This window comes from Candidozyma pseudohaemuli, assembly GCF_003013735.1.
Source record: "Candidozyma pseudohaemuli strain B12108 chromosome Unknown scaffold00018, whole genome shotgun sequence".
NCBI classification, from domain to species: domain Eukaryota; kingdom Fungi; phylum Ascomycota; class Pichiomycetes; order Serinales; family Metschnikowiaceae; genus Candidozyma; species Candidozyma pseudohaemuli.
In genome coordinates this window covers 109,157-122,910 of record NW_020194452.1, presented here as the reverse complement: position 1 = coordinate 122,910, position 13,754 = coordinate 109,157, and the positions used below count along the sequence as shown (strand labels likewise).

The window sequence follows — 13,754 nt, the reverse complement described above, 5'->3', positions numbered from 1 at the left end:
TGCGGGATCCCGGCCATGTGCACTACTGCTTCCTTTAGAGAAAGGGGAAACCTTAGGGTAGCTCTCTCATCCGCGCATTAAGAGCATGGTCGATATGCACGTCGACGCATGTGTACTTATCCAGGTTTTTCCACATTGGTGCTCTTTTCCCATTCGCCCCTGTTCCTTTTGTGCTGGTTCTTCTGTGGAACGGTTTAAACGCTGTTTCCAAGTGGTCCAGTCATCCATTGCCCTCTGAAGCCAGTGACCGCCTCTACTGCACATTCACGCATGAGGCCGGCCCTCTCCAGCGGCATGTACACGACGAGAATGGTCTCTTACCTAGTTGACGAGCCGCCGAAACCGTCGTCAAGTGGCAGCGGGTCCAAGCCGCAAAGCATGAAAAAAATAATAATCGAGTAAAAAAAAAAACGTTTGTACGCGGAATATTCGCCGTTGGCAAGCGCCCGGAATGCCCCATCCTAACCGCTCCATCGCTTTGCAAAACATAGGGTCCTCTTTCATAACCGTCTGATACACAAAGGGCGGCTGGGCACAGATAAAGACCACAAGTCCGGCGCCAAGGCACCCCTGGCAGACCCGAGGCGATATAGGAGTCTTCGCATGGGCGGCTCTTTTTTACGCCTTAGAGCTGCCTGGGGCTTGTTTGGTCATTTCCGCGGGCCTCCCATATCTTTGCCAGTTTTGGTGTGTTTTCATTAGGCGCAATGCGCCTAAGCCTGTGAATGGTACGTGCTTTAGAGGAACCAGGACTAAGTTTTTCAGTGGTGGTGGGTGGGAATCTTGCAGCAGAGGTGCAGAGGGGAACGAGGTATTGCAGAGTGGGAACGGTTTTTTTATTTGTTTGATTATTTTTCATTCTGTTTGTTCCCTCGTCTGGAGTTGCACTCCATCGAAGCCCTCCACCGTGCTACCCGGAGAAGAGCATGGGAAGTCCCATCGGCAAGTTCCAGTGCCCGGTGCTTCCAGATAACGCATGCTCAGAAATTGGCCGATCAGACTTCGGCAAATGCACCCAAAAGGGGATTTGCAAAAAAAGAGGTGGATGCGAGTGTTGCGTGATGTAGACAATTAAGCTTTCATCGTCGTTGGATCTGCCGAGGCAGCCATGCGTAGAGAAGGAAAAAGGGTTTTAAACGGGCCGTTTATTTGCAAAATATTCAATCAAGTTCGGGTCCTTCCGAATCCGGGTGGTATCGACCGCTTGACGATCGCAGAATTAGCCCAAGCCTTGTTTTGGGTACGCCTCTTTTTTGAAATCTACCATTGTTGTGGCTCCACTTTTCATTTCTTTGTTTTAATCTATAAACCTTGACGACGAAATTTTTTTTTTTTTGTTTTACACAAGGTGATTCGACAGCATAGCCGGCACCAGTGCCGTCGCCTCGATGTTGAGCACCCCGTCTTCGGCAACACCTTCTTCAATACACTCGGTGATAATGGCGTCCCAATCGCTGGCAACCACAAAGTACGTCTGCGAAAGCGACACGAAAAGGAGCGCAATGATCATACCCATCCACAAGCCTATCAACGCAAGCTCGAGATAAAAGGCAAAGAAGATCGCCGTTGGCAACGCTATGACGTAGTACGACACAAGATTCAAGTACCCAGCTATTTTCTGGCGGCCTTGGCCTCGTAAAATGCCCCCAGTTGTACACGCGAGAAAGTCGTTAATCTGGTACACCGCCCCGACAATCAATACCTTTGATGCAATATCAAGCACAATGGGGTCGTCCGTGAAGAGCGAGGCAAAGAAATCACGGAAACTAAATAGTACAGCGGCGTTCACCACACCAAAACACATGGCTGTGTACATGGATGCCCTTGTTGCAACCAATGCAGCCTTCTTTGAGGCCGCGCCAATATACCATGCGATTCGGGTCGACGCCGTGATGGACAATGCAAATGGGATTTGATACAAGAGCACACACGTCGTGGAGACAATAGACTGCGCAGCCAACACCTCTGTGCCAAATGTTGAGGCAATGAACGTGATTATTTCAAACGCGAGCCACTCGGCTTCCACCATCAACACCCCCGGCACGGACAAGTTGATCATACGCTGCCAATTGGTAAAATACGTCTTGTGCAAAAGCTGTTGCCTCGGTAAGCACTCGTAGCCATCAATGTACTTTGTGTAGCACCAGAGTGCAGCACACATCACCCAATTGGTGATTACAACGGATAAAGGCGCTCCTTCAAAGCCGAGTCCCACATGCTTGTTCCAGACAAGGAAGTAGTTCAAAAACGCGTTCATCGGAGCACAGAATAAGAGAACGTACGTGGAGGCGTGGAAAATGCCCTGCGATTGCAAAAAGTGCTTGAGGTTTTCAAACACAATGAATCCCGGTAAACCCAATGATAGGATCTGGAGGTAGCGGCTGGCTAGAGTGACCAATTGGTGTTTCTCCTCTCCCACCAAGAAGAGCAAGATCGGCTCGGAGAAGAACATCCAGAGCACCAACATCGGCACATAGCACAACATGAGCAAATAGGTGCATCTCACAAAGTGCAACCCCACGGTGTTGAAGTCTCTCCTGCCGTATGCTTGAGCACACAAGGTGTCTAGACACGTGGAAACACCTTGAATGATGGCATATCCACTGATGTTGGCGGTCATGGACGAGAGGGACACAGCAGCCAATTCCGTCGGACCCAATCGGCCTACCGAGAACACCGAGGCCACCGTCAAGGAGTACTGCAACAAGAAGGTGATGATAAGCGGCACCGAGTACTTCAAAAGCGTTCTCGTCTCCGTCCACATACTGGTCCGGGGTTCCCCCAACATGGTGGACAGATGCACCAGCAAAAGGTCATTCAACAGTTCATGATGGGAAACATGGGCATGGGAGTCCAAGCTTTGTCTTGACCGCTTCGGCGTAAGCTGGAACACAGAGGGAATCTTGGTGGTGCCAGCCAGAGCGATGGAGGCACGTCTCTGCTGAACATAGGCCACGATCTCGTCGTCTGCTAGCTCTGGGCTATCCAAAAGAGCTTGACGTTCATCCATGGCGAAAGAAGCCGGGGCACGTGGGGGTATTTATACTTTTTGGTGACCGTGAGGGGGATGAGGCAGGTTTCTTAGAATTTCTGAATCGCATTGGAGTCCATCTGACGTCTTTCACGCACGACGGCATAAACAGAGATAAGAGATAGGGAATCTTTGCCTTGAAGTGTGCGGCCTTATTCCGTTGGCGACGGTGTTGGTGGATTTAGTGTGAAGGTGGAATATACAAAACAAATTTTGATGTTTTAAAAAAATCAGGGTTTTCGTTGTTTTGAGGCAATTTGGTGAGGGGCACTTGGGCGGGTTTGACAGGGTTGATGGTGGGGAAGCCCTGGCCATGTATGTGCTCAGATATATCTTGAGATGCCGGGCGAATCAGCCGCCGATGATTTCGCAAAATTAGAGTTTGTGTTTTTTAGGGTCATTCAGATGACCGAGTTGTCAATTGTTGAAGGGAGCCTGGAGATTATTTTGCAATTGTCAATTTGTTGTTTCATGCTTTTCTTGGTCTCCCGTTAGAGTTTATGAAGGACAATACGATCATGGAAGCCTTGCCTCGAGAATCCAAACAACAGACCAGTCAGCATTCTAGAAACCTTCAGTGCATTACAGATCGCCGGATTCTCAATCGATTGGAAAAAATTCGTTCGATCAACGGTTCTCTATTGTTCGCCAATTCGTTGTTTCTCGATCACCGGATCTACAAACGATACACGAGGATCAACCTCAACGAAGTGATTTTCCAATACACTTTTGAGTCACGAGAGCTTATTTTTATCTCAAAGTCTGATAAGGTCCAACAAAGGCCGAGACTTTGATGTATATCGACTTGCATTGGAGTAAGCCCATATGATCGCTACATTTCGTTATGATCCCAGCATGGAACATTGATTTCTATAGATATGGACAGGAGGGGCATCTAGAACTTACCCCTGACCAAGTTCTTGACCATATCGTAGCCAGTGAACCAGGCAGTTCTGACAAAAGAGTGGAAGTCGAGTGTCGACGAGAGCACAGACACGAACCCGAAAGGCAACATGGCCGGGATCCAGCCCTGCGCAAGCTCAAGAGCGTAAGAGCCAGAAGGCATCAGGTACTGCTTGACGTAACCTCTTTCTAAGTGATGTTGGTCACCTGGGTTGTACACCTCTGGTTCCAAGGAGAATGGGTTAGCGGCAAGCTGCTTACCGTACAAGATGGTGAAGTAGTCGTCAGCATAGTGAACACCAGTGTGACCTTCGGTACCGATAGCAGTACCGAAGAAGATGAGGTATTCGGAAATGGACGCGTGCAAGATGATCATGTTACCCATAGCTCCACCGGCGTTGTTGAAAACCCAGTCCTCGAAGTTGAGGTCATTAATAAGGCCTGGGTAAGCCTGTTGGAGCTTTGGAGTCAAGGCGGTCATGATCTGGAGGGCATCAGCACCTGGGTTGGCTTTCAAGGTTTCTTGAACGAGATCTTGAAGAACCTGCTTGTCGAAGACATAGTGGTTAGGAAGCCATGTTTGGAAAGAGGCCTCGAGAACCGCAAAGAACACGACCACGATGGCGGTCAATTTAAGCCAGATGTTCATTGATGTGGAAAAGAGTGGATGGAGTTAGATATATAGTGAGAAATACGACTGAGGTTATACGAGCAGAATGCATGAAATTCCATCGCACCGAATCGTATAAGCAGAGAGAAGGCCTTCACAGCAAATATGCGGAGAAAACGGCGGGCTTAGAAAGAAAAACTCTTAATTATTGATGTTCGGCCATATTTTGACGGAATTTCGGCTTGCTGACGGGCCGTGGAGTATGTTTGGTGAAGATGGACATTTTGCAGCCATTATTCGGAGACCGTGATACGGGAAAAACGGGTTCAAATGGGGTTCATCACTAATAAAATAATGGTTTATTGCCCCTGAAGGCTTCTCATGGTTGTGGGTGACGGGCAATTCAACATATCTGGTACGATTGTAAACGAGCATACCCAAGATGCTACACCGTATTAGATGGGTGATATTGGCGAGGACATTATGTTATCCGGAATATGATGATAACGCTACTTTATATCGATCAATATTGATAGATCATCAAGAACTTTACAATTACCAATGTTTGTATGTATCGGGAAAGCCCAGGTTGAGTGTAGGTTTTATCTACAACACCACATCAGAGCTTTATCACCCCCTTGACCGTAACACAATTCCCTATTTTTCACGTTCATTGCCTAACTAGTAAAAATTAATCCATCTCGACCTTTTGCACGTCCCCATCGTTCTTGATCTGTCTTATCGCTCTATAGGCATACAGTACATCGCATATCAACTACTTTAACAACCATGTCTGATGAGGAATTGGCGAAAGTGACACAGGAAATCGCTCTGGCAGGCCCAGCAGACCTCCTTATTGCATCCAGAAAACTATGCCGCCTTATACCATTTCCATCTTCCGATCTTTCCAAGTACATTCTGGTGCTCCAAAGTCGACAAGGCCCGTTTGAGATCACATCTGTCTTGACAATCTACGAAATCGAGATCTTGTTATTCTACGGCACGGATCATCCGAACTTGGAGTACATTGAGCTGAGACTAAAGACGCTTGTGCCGCTTAGTGGCAAGACAGGCGTAGAGGATCCATACGTGAAGGTTAAGTACCTAGATTTGCTCACCGACTACCAGTACTTCTATGGTTCGGATAGAGAGCTCAAGTCGATGGATTTGGTGAACAAGAAGCTCAATTCGTTGACTCTCGTTAGCGACTTCAATCATCCTGTGGTGGAGGATCTACAGCTCAAGATCTTGCTCCTTTACCTCATGAGTGGAGCCGACTTCAGAAAGAAAAATGTCAAACAGTACCTATTGGAAGAGGAGATTTTTCATAAAAGCTATGGCGACGCCATAGACCAGTACAAGGAGGCCTACATAAGGCAGCCATTGGTGAGTCCAGGCTTGTTTCAGGCTTTTGTTGAATCGGCGTCTCAAATAGATGGCTTATTCCATTTTGTCTGCTCCAAGTACTCCACACGGCTCTTGGAGAACTTCCTCGATGTCAACATCTCCAAGCTACCGCATTACTTCTCGCTGATCCGTCTTGACCGAATCTACGAATTGCTTCTAGACGGCAAACGGGAAGTCGACATTGAGGACATTATCTACCGCATGATCGTTGCCAATGAGCTTCCCACCGGAACTAGCATGGACCAGCTCGAGGGAATCGTGTCCTTTGGCGAACTGGCTTCAGACTACAGCGATTTCAACAATCATATTCGTTCTATTTGCAATCTCGTGGACCGCGTATCTAGTGAAGGCGTCTAGTCGTACTTGCTGTACTCCTTCTTCCAGTACTGTCTCAAGGTCTTGTGCTTGGCGCCAATCTCAGTGAGCTTGAGAACCTCCTCCTTGTTCAAGCTAAAGTCGAAGATCTCCACAAACAGACGGATTCTGTCAGGGTTGGAAGAGGTGGTCACAGGCAAGATGTTCTTCTCAAGCACCCATCTCAACAAAACCTGGCCAGGAGTCTTGTTGTACTTCTTGCCCAAGGTGTCCAACAACTCAGTGAACTCGCCAGGCTCGCCCTTGGTGATTGGTCCCAAGGGGCTGTAGGCCTCGATCAAGATGTCGTGCTTCTGAGCAAACTCGACAATGCCTGGAGTCTGGTTCTGCAAGTAGGCATTGAACTCAATCTGGTTCACCACAGGCTTGTGCTTGGCCACCTTCAAGATTTCTTCGAGATCCTCGACGGCAAAGTTGGAGACACCAATCGACTTGGCCAAGCCCTCGTCCTTGAGCTTCTCGACCGATTGCCATGCCTCGGCCAAACTGAAGCCGTGGTACTCCTTCTTAACGAAAGGACTGTGAAGCAAGTACAAGTCGACGTGGTCGGTCTTCAATTCCTTCTCCAAGTGGTACTTGAGCGACTCGTAAGGGGTACCATACTGCGATTTGTCAGCATGGCTGGAGTCACCAACAAAATACTTATCGGTGAGGAACAAGTTGTTTCTGTGGCCCTCAACAGCTAAGCCGACCTCTTGGTCTGTATTGTATACCTCAGCTCCATCAATGTGAACAAAGCCCTTTTGGATGGCTGTCTGCAAGGCCTCAACGACCTTTTCGTCGATTTCGTTTCTGCCGTGCTTGTACCACTTGGTACCGACACCGTAGGCGATAGCGGGGATGGAATTGCCATCAGCGAGTTTGAAAGTTTTACCGGAAAGAGACATGTTCGAAAGAAAATGGAATGGTGGAGCAATGATTAGTTATGCTGCCTCTTATATATCGGTCGCAGGTGTGGCTGCGAAATGCGGCCCTACACCACCACATTGATGCTGGTCATTATGTTCGTCTATGTAATTGTACAAACAGGCCCTCGGCCAGGGGGTGGCAGAAACCAATTAAAAACTTTTGTGGCCCCAGGGCAATAAATTTTTTTTCGTTGGGTGTGGCTCCGCGCTTAGTAAGCGTGAAGATCAGTAGTAGCCCAGGCCAAGCTGCAACAAGGATTTGGCAACGGAAAAGCTGTTAGGCGTGCTGAAGGTGCCGAAGCGAGTAGGAGAGGAGCCCAACATGTCCTTTTTGCGAACGTCGGTGGATGTTTCGTCGGCAGCGTCGTCGATGGTCTCGTCGCTATTGTCGTTTTTGGCGATCTGAAAGTTCGAAAGAGAGCCGCCGTGGCCATACAACAGCACCAAGTTGCGGGTGGTGGTTTTGATGGGCGTCTTCAAGATCTTGTGGACCGGAGGAAGCCGCTGGCCAGAGGAGCCTGTGAGTGGGAGCAGCTGTGGGTACGCGTTGTGGAACGACAGCAGCGGCTTGATGTGGTACAAGCGCAAGGCTTTCTTCTTTTTCGAGACCTTGCTGGCGACGGAGTTCAAGGAGGGCCCCGAGCTGCTGCGTGGCTTTTGTAGATTCACGTTTGCGGCGGACTTGAACGTTCTGGGCTCCTCCTTCTCGTTTATGGTAGGAGACACGGTGATCTCCGGGCCCTGGCGGGCCACCAGGGAGTCCTTTTGCGCCTTCAACTTGTAAAACGCCAATTGCAAGCGGAGCTTCAATTTGGTGGCGGCCAAGTCGGCCTTGACGTTCTTGCCATGGGCGAGTCTGTAATGAGAGAAGCTTTCGGTCTTCCTAGCTGGAGGCGCCAGGCACGCCAGGGGAACCAAAGACGATGTTGTTTTTGCAAGCGCCAACTTTGGAGTAGTCGAAGGCGTCAAGGGAAGCGAACCGCCGTTCAGCTTGGGCAGCCGACACCGTGACCGTGGACTATCGACGTTTGTATTTATGGAAGCCAACGCCACTCTGTTCAGCATGATGGAATAAAAAGGCTGACTGGAAATGAAAACGAAAAGGAAGAAAATCGAACAACGAACAAGAAAGCGGTTGTGGAGGAGTTTTTAAAAGCAGGCGGAAAACAAAAACAGAGTGTGTCTCAGCTAAGTTCGTGACGTTTGGCTATACGCCTACGTGCATGTTTGGACACGAGAAGCGAGGCCGTGGCCCGACTCATTTGATGCCCCGATGCGAGCGAGACGAAAACAAGCGAGCCGTTTAAAAGCAGATTCTGCGCGGGCGCCTACTGCCAGGCGTGTCTGTTTGTTTTGGTGTGCACGCACCGTGCAGGGTGGCCAAAGACGAGGTTTTCGGGGTCGTAGCAAGATAAAAATTACATGGTTGTAATCGGCGGCGTCGATTTTGGGGCGAGATTTTTTTTCCGGACGAATTGGCCCACGGGAAGCTGTTTTTGGCACCGTGTTGTGTGCTGCGGCGTGGCTGCGAAAGCCAAGCGGACCACCCAAAAAAGACCGCACCGTCCGCACGAGGCAAGATCTAAATACACCTCCAGCTCCCCAAATAAGCGTCCCAACACAGGCTGGTAAACACCACGGAAAGGCGGCCCAATCAGCAAACGACTTTTAACGAAAGCAACTATCGAATTTACAGTCCACCCTTCAATCCACCCTCCCGTCCCTTGGACAATAGACCGCTGCATGTTTACGTCGTTCGTTGGTTTGTCTCGCTTTTTCGTGCTGCCTTTCCGCCGCGGCCTATGTTTATGCCCGCGCCAAAAAAAATCCCAAATCCTGTTTGTTTCGCTGCCTCATCCGTGCTGTTTACCCTGCGACGTGTCTCGCTTGCCCCACAATGGCACCCTTGATTCAGCGTGGCTCGGTACCAGATCGATCTGGCTGGAGCAATTGCTGCAGAAGGGCCCTTGGTGCATGGTTTCCCGAAAAGTTCTAAAAACAGACGGAAACGTACTTGCAAAACACCTTGCCTTTTTGGTAGCAGTCCTCTTTTGGTGCAATGGGTGCAATGGGTGCAAATACCGCCAGTGTCAGTGCCACCACCTTCACTGCCACCCCTCCCTCCTCTTTCATCTCCCCAATCCTTCAGACCGCTCCTCTTCCAAATTTCTTCACCAAACACGCTAACGTCCCTCTTCTCTCCCGTCAACCGAAAACACGATTTGCAATTCACGGAATACACGGCTCACGCTCCAGGGTCCATTGTGGCCATTGCTCAGTGAGACACCATTTTTGCACCCAGACCTGCGCACTGCACCCTCCATCATCACGCCTCACCTTATCTAATCTGCTCCCACTACCGCCACAATGAGCATCCGATCCAAGCTCTCCTCCCTCATAGAGTACTTGACTCCGATCAACAACGACTCCAACTTCCGCTCCACCGGTGAAATCTCCCCGGAGGAGTTCGTCAAGGCCGGCGACTATTTGGTGTACAAGTTTCCCACATGGACCTGGGGCACCTGTCCCAAGAACTTGCAACGCAAGTTTTTGCCTCCAGAAAAACAGTTTTTGGTCACCCGCCACGTGCCGTCGTACCAGCGTGTGGCGTCCTATGTGCCCGAGCCCCAGGAGGACGAGGAGGACCACGATAGTGACGCCGAATGGGTGCCTCGGGTCAACTCGGCTCCGGTGAACGCCATGAAACAGCAACAGCAGCAGCAGGACTGCCAGAACGACCTTGACGAGTTGATAGACGAAAACGTAGAAGACAGCGTGGGCGACGACGACGCAGACGGTTACACCCACATTGAGTCCAACGAGCTGACCCTCAGGAAGTACGACTTGTACATCTCCTACTCCACGCTGTACCGCGTGCCCAAGTTGTACCTTGTTGGCTTCAACGCCAACGGCATCCCGCTTTTGCCCAAGCAGATGTACGAGGACATTCTGGGCGACTACAAGGACAAGACTGCCACGATAGAGAACTTGCCCATGTCGAGCAACACCACCTCCGTGTCGATCCACCCGTGCAAGCACGCGTCGGTCATGAAGGTGTTTATGAACCACGCCCGCAACAAGGCGCAGAAAGAGCTGCTAGAAGAGGACTTTGAGAAGTTGGAGCTCCAGAATGCGCCCGAGGACGAGGCCGACGAGCTCCGCGTGGACTGGTACTTGGTGATCTTCTTGAAGTTCATCGCCGGCGTCACGCCAGGCATCGAGTACGATTTCACCATGGACGCCCTCTAGCCCTCTTGCCCCTCAATTCATCTGCCCGGTATGTATGTAACCAATCAATGCCTCGCAAGCTATACCTCTAGGCCGACCTTGTCGCCAGACGCAGGATCTACAATCGCTTGCTGCTGCGCAGCTCTATCAACAAAATATCGCAGTGCGGCATCTGGTTTAGTGCCATATTTACCCTTTTTCCTATGCCTAAAAGAAAGCAGGCTCAAAACACTGCAAAACAGCTAATTGAGAGTTTGATGGACAACGACGACAATGACCTGAAAAAGATTGAGCAGGAGGAGGAGCCCAAGGAGTCTTCCGAGGATCACTCCCACCACTCTCGCCATAAAAACGCAAAGTCCAAGCACCAGCTTGAAAGAAAATTGTACCAGACCAGAAGAGCCACTTTCGTTCTAGGCGCTCTTTTGGGTCTTGCCGCGGCCATCTTTGCCATGGCGTACAACTCGGACGATTTCAAGAATGAGCTCGATAAGTTGGTCAAGTTCGACTCGGTCAATGGGTTTCTTGATGACTGGAAGGACGTGCTTCCGACCAAGTTCGAGGGATTCTTGGACGAATGGAAGGATTCGCTTCCTCTGGGACTTTTTCTGTTACTTGATCAAAACAGATCCGATAACAGCGAGCTCCATGGTTCCGCAGAGTCCTTCTCTGTGGGTAGACGGATGAAGCGGCAACACAACATGACCGCCAAGCACAATGTGGTTTTAGTTCCTGGTGTTATTTCCACAGGCATTGAGTCCTGGGGTACCTCGGATACCGGCGATTGCCCTTCGATCAACCATTTTAGAAAACGACTTTGGGGCTCCTTCTATATGTTGCGTACCATGGTCTTAGACAAGGCCTGCTGGCTCAAACACATTCTGCTTGATCCTGAAACAGGCCTTGATCCGCCTGGCATCAAGCTCCGAGCGGCCCAAGGTTTTGAGGCTGCAGACTTCTTCGTGGCGGGCTATTGGATCTGGAACAAAATCTTGCAGAACTTATCTGTGATCGGGTATAATCCCAACAACATGTTGAGTGCGTCGTACGACTGGCGACTTGCCTACTTGGATTTGGAAAAAAGAGACGGGTACTTCTCAAAGTTGAAGCAGCAGATCGAGACCGTCAAGAAGTTGTCTGGCGAGAAGACCTATCTTGTTGGCCATTCTATGGGCTCGCAAGTGATTCTCTATTTCATGAAATGGGTCGAAGCCAACGGCGAGCACTACGGAAATGGCGGTAAGAAATGGTGCAACGACCACCTCGCTGGTGTGATTGACATCAGCGGTTCGCTTCTCGGAACTCCCAAGAGTATTCCGGCATTGATCTCTGGCGAGATGAAAGATACTGTGCAATTGAATCAATTGGCTGTCTACGGTTTGGAGAAGTTCTTCTCGAGAAAAGAAAGAGTCGACATGCTCCGCACCTTTGGCGGTGTGCCTTCCATGTTGCCTAGAGGTGGTGATACTATCTGGGGCAACCTCACGCACGCTCCCGATGATCCTCCAAACATGCTCTCCAAGGAGAATGAGGACGTCGACATTCCGCGTAAAAAGAATGAGTCGTTGGGCGCCTTTGTCAGGTACAGAGCAAAGAACTTGGAGCCTAACACCGATGGAATGATTCCACAGGAGACCCTGAACTTTACCGTCTCTTCAAGCATTGATTACGTTTTGGATAACTCGCCCAAGTGGTTCTCTGACCGTGTCAAGGAGCAGTACTCGTTTGGTATCGCCAAAACGTCCAAGGAGCTTCTTAAGAACGACCAGGACCATCTGAAATGGTCAAACCCTCTCGAGGTTGCATTGCCTTACGCCCCAGATATGAAGATTTTCTGTTTTTACGGCGTGGGTAACCCAACGGAGAGAGCCTACACTTACACGGATGGTGACAAAGAGAGCGGGTTGCCTTTGGTCATTGATCTTGAAAGTGAAGACCCTGTTTTCCTTGCAGATGGTGATGGAACAGTGTCACTTTTGACGCACTACATTTGCCACGAGTGGCAAAAGCCAAGGTCCATCTACAACCCAGCCGGTATTGAGACCAAAATCGTAGAGATCAAGCATGAGCCGGATCGGTTCGATATCAGAGGTGGCGCCAAGACCGCCGAACATGTGGATATTTTGGGTTCGGCAGAATTGAACGAGCTTATCTTGAGAGTGGTGTCTGGAAAAGAAGACAGCATCAACAACACATATGTGTCCGACTTGCGGAACATTGTGCAAAGAATGCATATTTAGCCGGCCTGGTCTAGCAGGCTTATCTCCCTAGCAACTTTCCGCGCATACTACAAACAATCCTTATCATGAAATGACTCCGAGTCTTTTTTGTCTGTTTTGCAAGAAGCTGTTCGGGTCCAAGTCGACGTTAGGTCGTCATATGGATTCCAGAAAGGGCGACTCTGATCACCCTGAAGAGGAGGTTCTACGACTTCGTGCCAACGTGGTGAGAAGAGGTGAAAAACGGGATGTGTCTGAACTGGAGGCTCGTCGACAACAGGTTTCTCGAGCCTACAATCGCAAGCTTGATGTGAAAGAGAAGAATAAGCTACGCCGAAAGAAGCGAGATCAGCGAATCAGCTCGCGGCTCAAAGCTACCGAGTGGTATCTTGCCAAACTTGGTCCCAAACCCAGTGAAGGTTCGTCATTTCCTGCCATTGTAGCGACACATCTACCGCCGAGTCAGTGGCCTCAAGGCACGGATGCGCCAGGGCAGGAGCAATTGGACTATTTGCTAGGGCGTGTGGACAATGTGCAAAGCGTGGACTTGAATCGACTATATGGGATGTTCAGCGAGTGGAAATCTCTCAGTGAGCAAGAGCTGCGACATCAATGGTCTCAGGAAGTCTGGCTTGCTGTGAGACAGCATTTGGGAAGTACGAGTCTAGCGGAGATAAGTGGTGCTCGAGAGCTTGTGGAACGGAAACAGGAGGAGTTCTTGGCAGGAAGTAGCGATGTGTTGAACATGACGCTGGATTGAATGGCTGCAACTCATCACGAAACACAAAACAGAGCTGCATTCGGCAGTGCATAGCTGAATGTTGGCTCTAAGCATAAGAATGCTAGTTAATGTATGTATATACGATAAAGCGCAGCATTCAGCAAGAAGTAGGCTTGATTCATTAAAGTGAGCATACACAATTTAGCGTTTGAAAAATCGACTAGTCGAGATCCCTCTCAGGGGTCAGTGTGAGGAATCTTCCGCATTAGGATCAATAGACAACAGCCGCCATTGATGGTTCACCGCCATGCAAGTGAACAACTGTCACGGGGTGATTGAAAAGATCTATCAG

General features: G+C 49.7%; 8 protein-coding genes across 8 annotated transcripts; 4 read left to right on the top strand and 4 right to left on the bottom strand.

The window, feature by feature from the left end:
- Window positions 1-1,339: 1,339 nt before the first annotated feature.
- On the bottom strand, window positions 1,340-3,010 carry C7M61_004827 (uncharacterized protein; the record flags this gene model as incomplete). Its single annotated transcript, XM_024860142.1, has 1 exon — window positions 1,340-3,010. The coding sequence occupies one exon, from the start codon at window positions 3,008-3,010 to the stop codon at window positions 1,340-1,342; it is 1,671 nt and encodes a 556-aa protein (XP_024711699.1).
- Window positions 3,011-3,926: 916 nt separating this feature from the next.
- ERG2 (C-8 sterol isomerase) lies at window positions 3,927-4,583 on the bottom strand (the record flags this gene model as incomplete). The annotated part of the gene is made up of 1 exon (XM_024860141.1): window positions 3,927-4,583. The coding sequence occupies one exon, from the start codon at window positions 4,581-4,583 to the stop codon at window positions 3,927-3,929; it is 657 nt and encodes a 218-aa protein (XP_024711698.1).
- Window positions 4,584-5,333: 750 nt separating this feature from the next.
- Window positions 5,334-6,187, top strand: C7M61_004825 (uncharacterized protein; the record flags this gene model as incomplete). The annotated part of the gene is made up of 2 exons (XM_024860140.1): window positions 5,334-6,081; window positions 6,171-6,187. The coding sequence occupies 2 exons, from the start codon at window positions 5,334-5,336 to the stop codon at window positions 6,185-6,187; spliced, it is 765 nt and encodes a 254-aa protein (XP_024711697.1).
- A 117-nt stretch (window positions 6,188-6,304) lies between these two features.
- On the bottom strand, window positions 6,305-7,213 carry C7M61_004824 (aldo/keto reductase; the record flags this gene model as incomplete). The annotated part of the gene is made up of 1 exon (XM_024860139.1): window positions 6,305-7,213. One exon carries the CDS (start codon window positions 7,211-7,213, stop codon window positions 6,305-6,307), a length of 909 nt encoding a protein of 302 aa, XP_024711696.1.
- Window positions 7,214-7,459: 246 nt separating this feature from the next.
- NRM1 (Nrm1p) lies at window positions 7,460-8,299 on the bottom strand (the record flags this gene model as incomplete). The annotated part of the gene is made up of 1 exon (XM_024860138.1): window positions 7,460-8,299. One exon carries the CDS (start codon window positions 8,297-8,299, stop codon window positions 7,460-7,462), a length of 840 nt encoding a protein of 279 aa, XP_024711695.1.
- Window positions 8,300-9,601: 1,302 nt separating this feature from the next.
- Window positions 9,602-10,483, top strand: C7M61_004822 (uncharacterized protein; the record flags this gene model as incomplete). Its single annotated transcript, XM_024860137.1, has 1 exon — window positions 9,602-10,483. The coding sequence occupies one exon, from the start codon at window positions 9,602-9,604 to the stop codon at window positions 10,481-10,483; it is 882 nt and encodes a 293-aa protein (XP_024711694.1).
- A 182-nt stretch (window positions 10,484-10,665) lies between these two features.
- On the top strand, window positions 10,666-12,702 carry LRO1 (phospholipid:diacylglycerol acyltransferase; the record flags this gene model as incomplete). Its single annotated transcript, XM_024860136.1, has 1 exon — window positions 10,666-12,702. One exon carries the CDS (start codon window positions 10,666-10,668, stop codon window positions 12,700-12,702), a length of 2,037 nt encoding a protein of 678 aa, XP_024711693.1.
- A 139-nt stretch (window positions 12,703-12,841) lies between these two features.
- On the top strand, window positions 12,842-13,441 carry C7M61_004820 (uncharacterized protein; the record flags this gene model as incomplete). Its single annotated transcript, XM_024860135.1, has 1 exon — window positions 12,842-13,441. The coding sequence occupies one exon, from the start codon at window positions 12,842-12,844 to the stop codon at window positions 13,439-13,441; it is 600 nt and encodes a 199-aa protein (XP_024711692.1).
- Window positions 13,442-13,754: the final 313 nt, after the last annotated feature.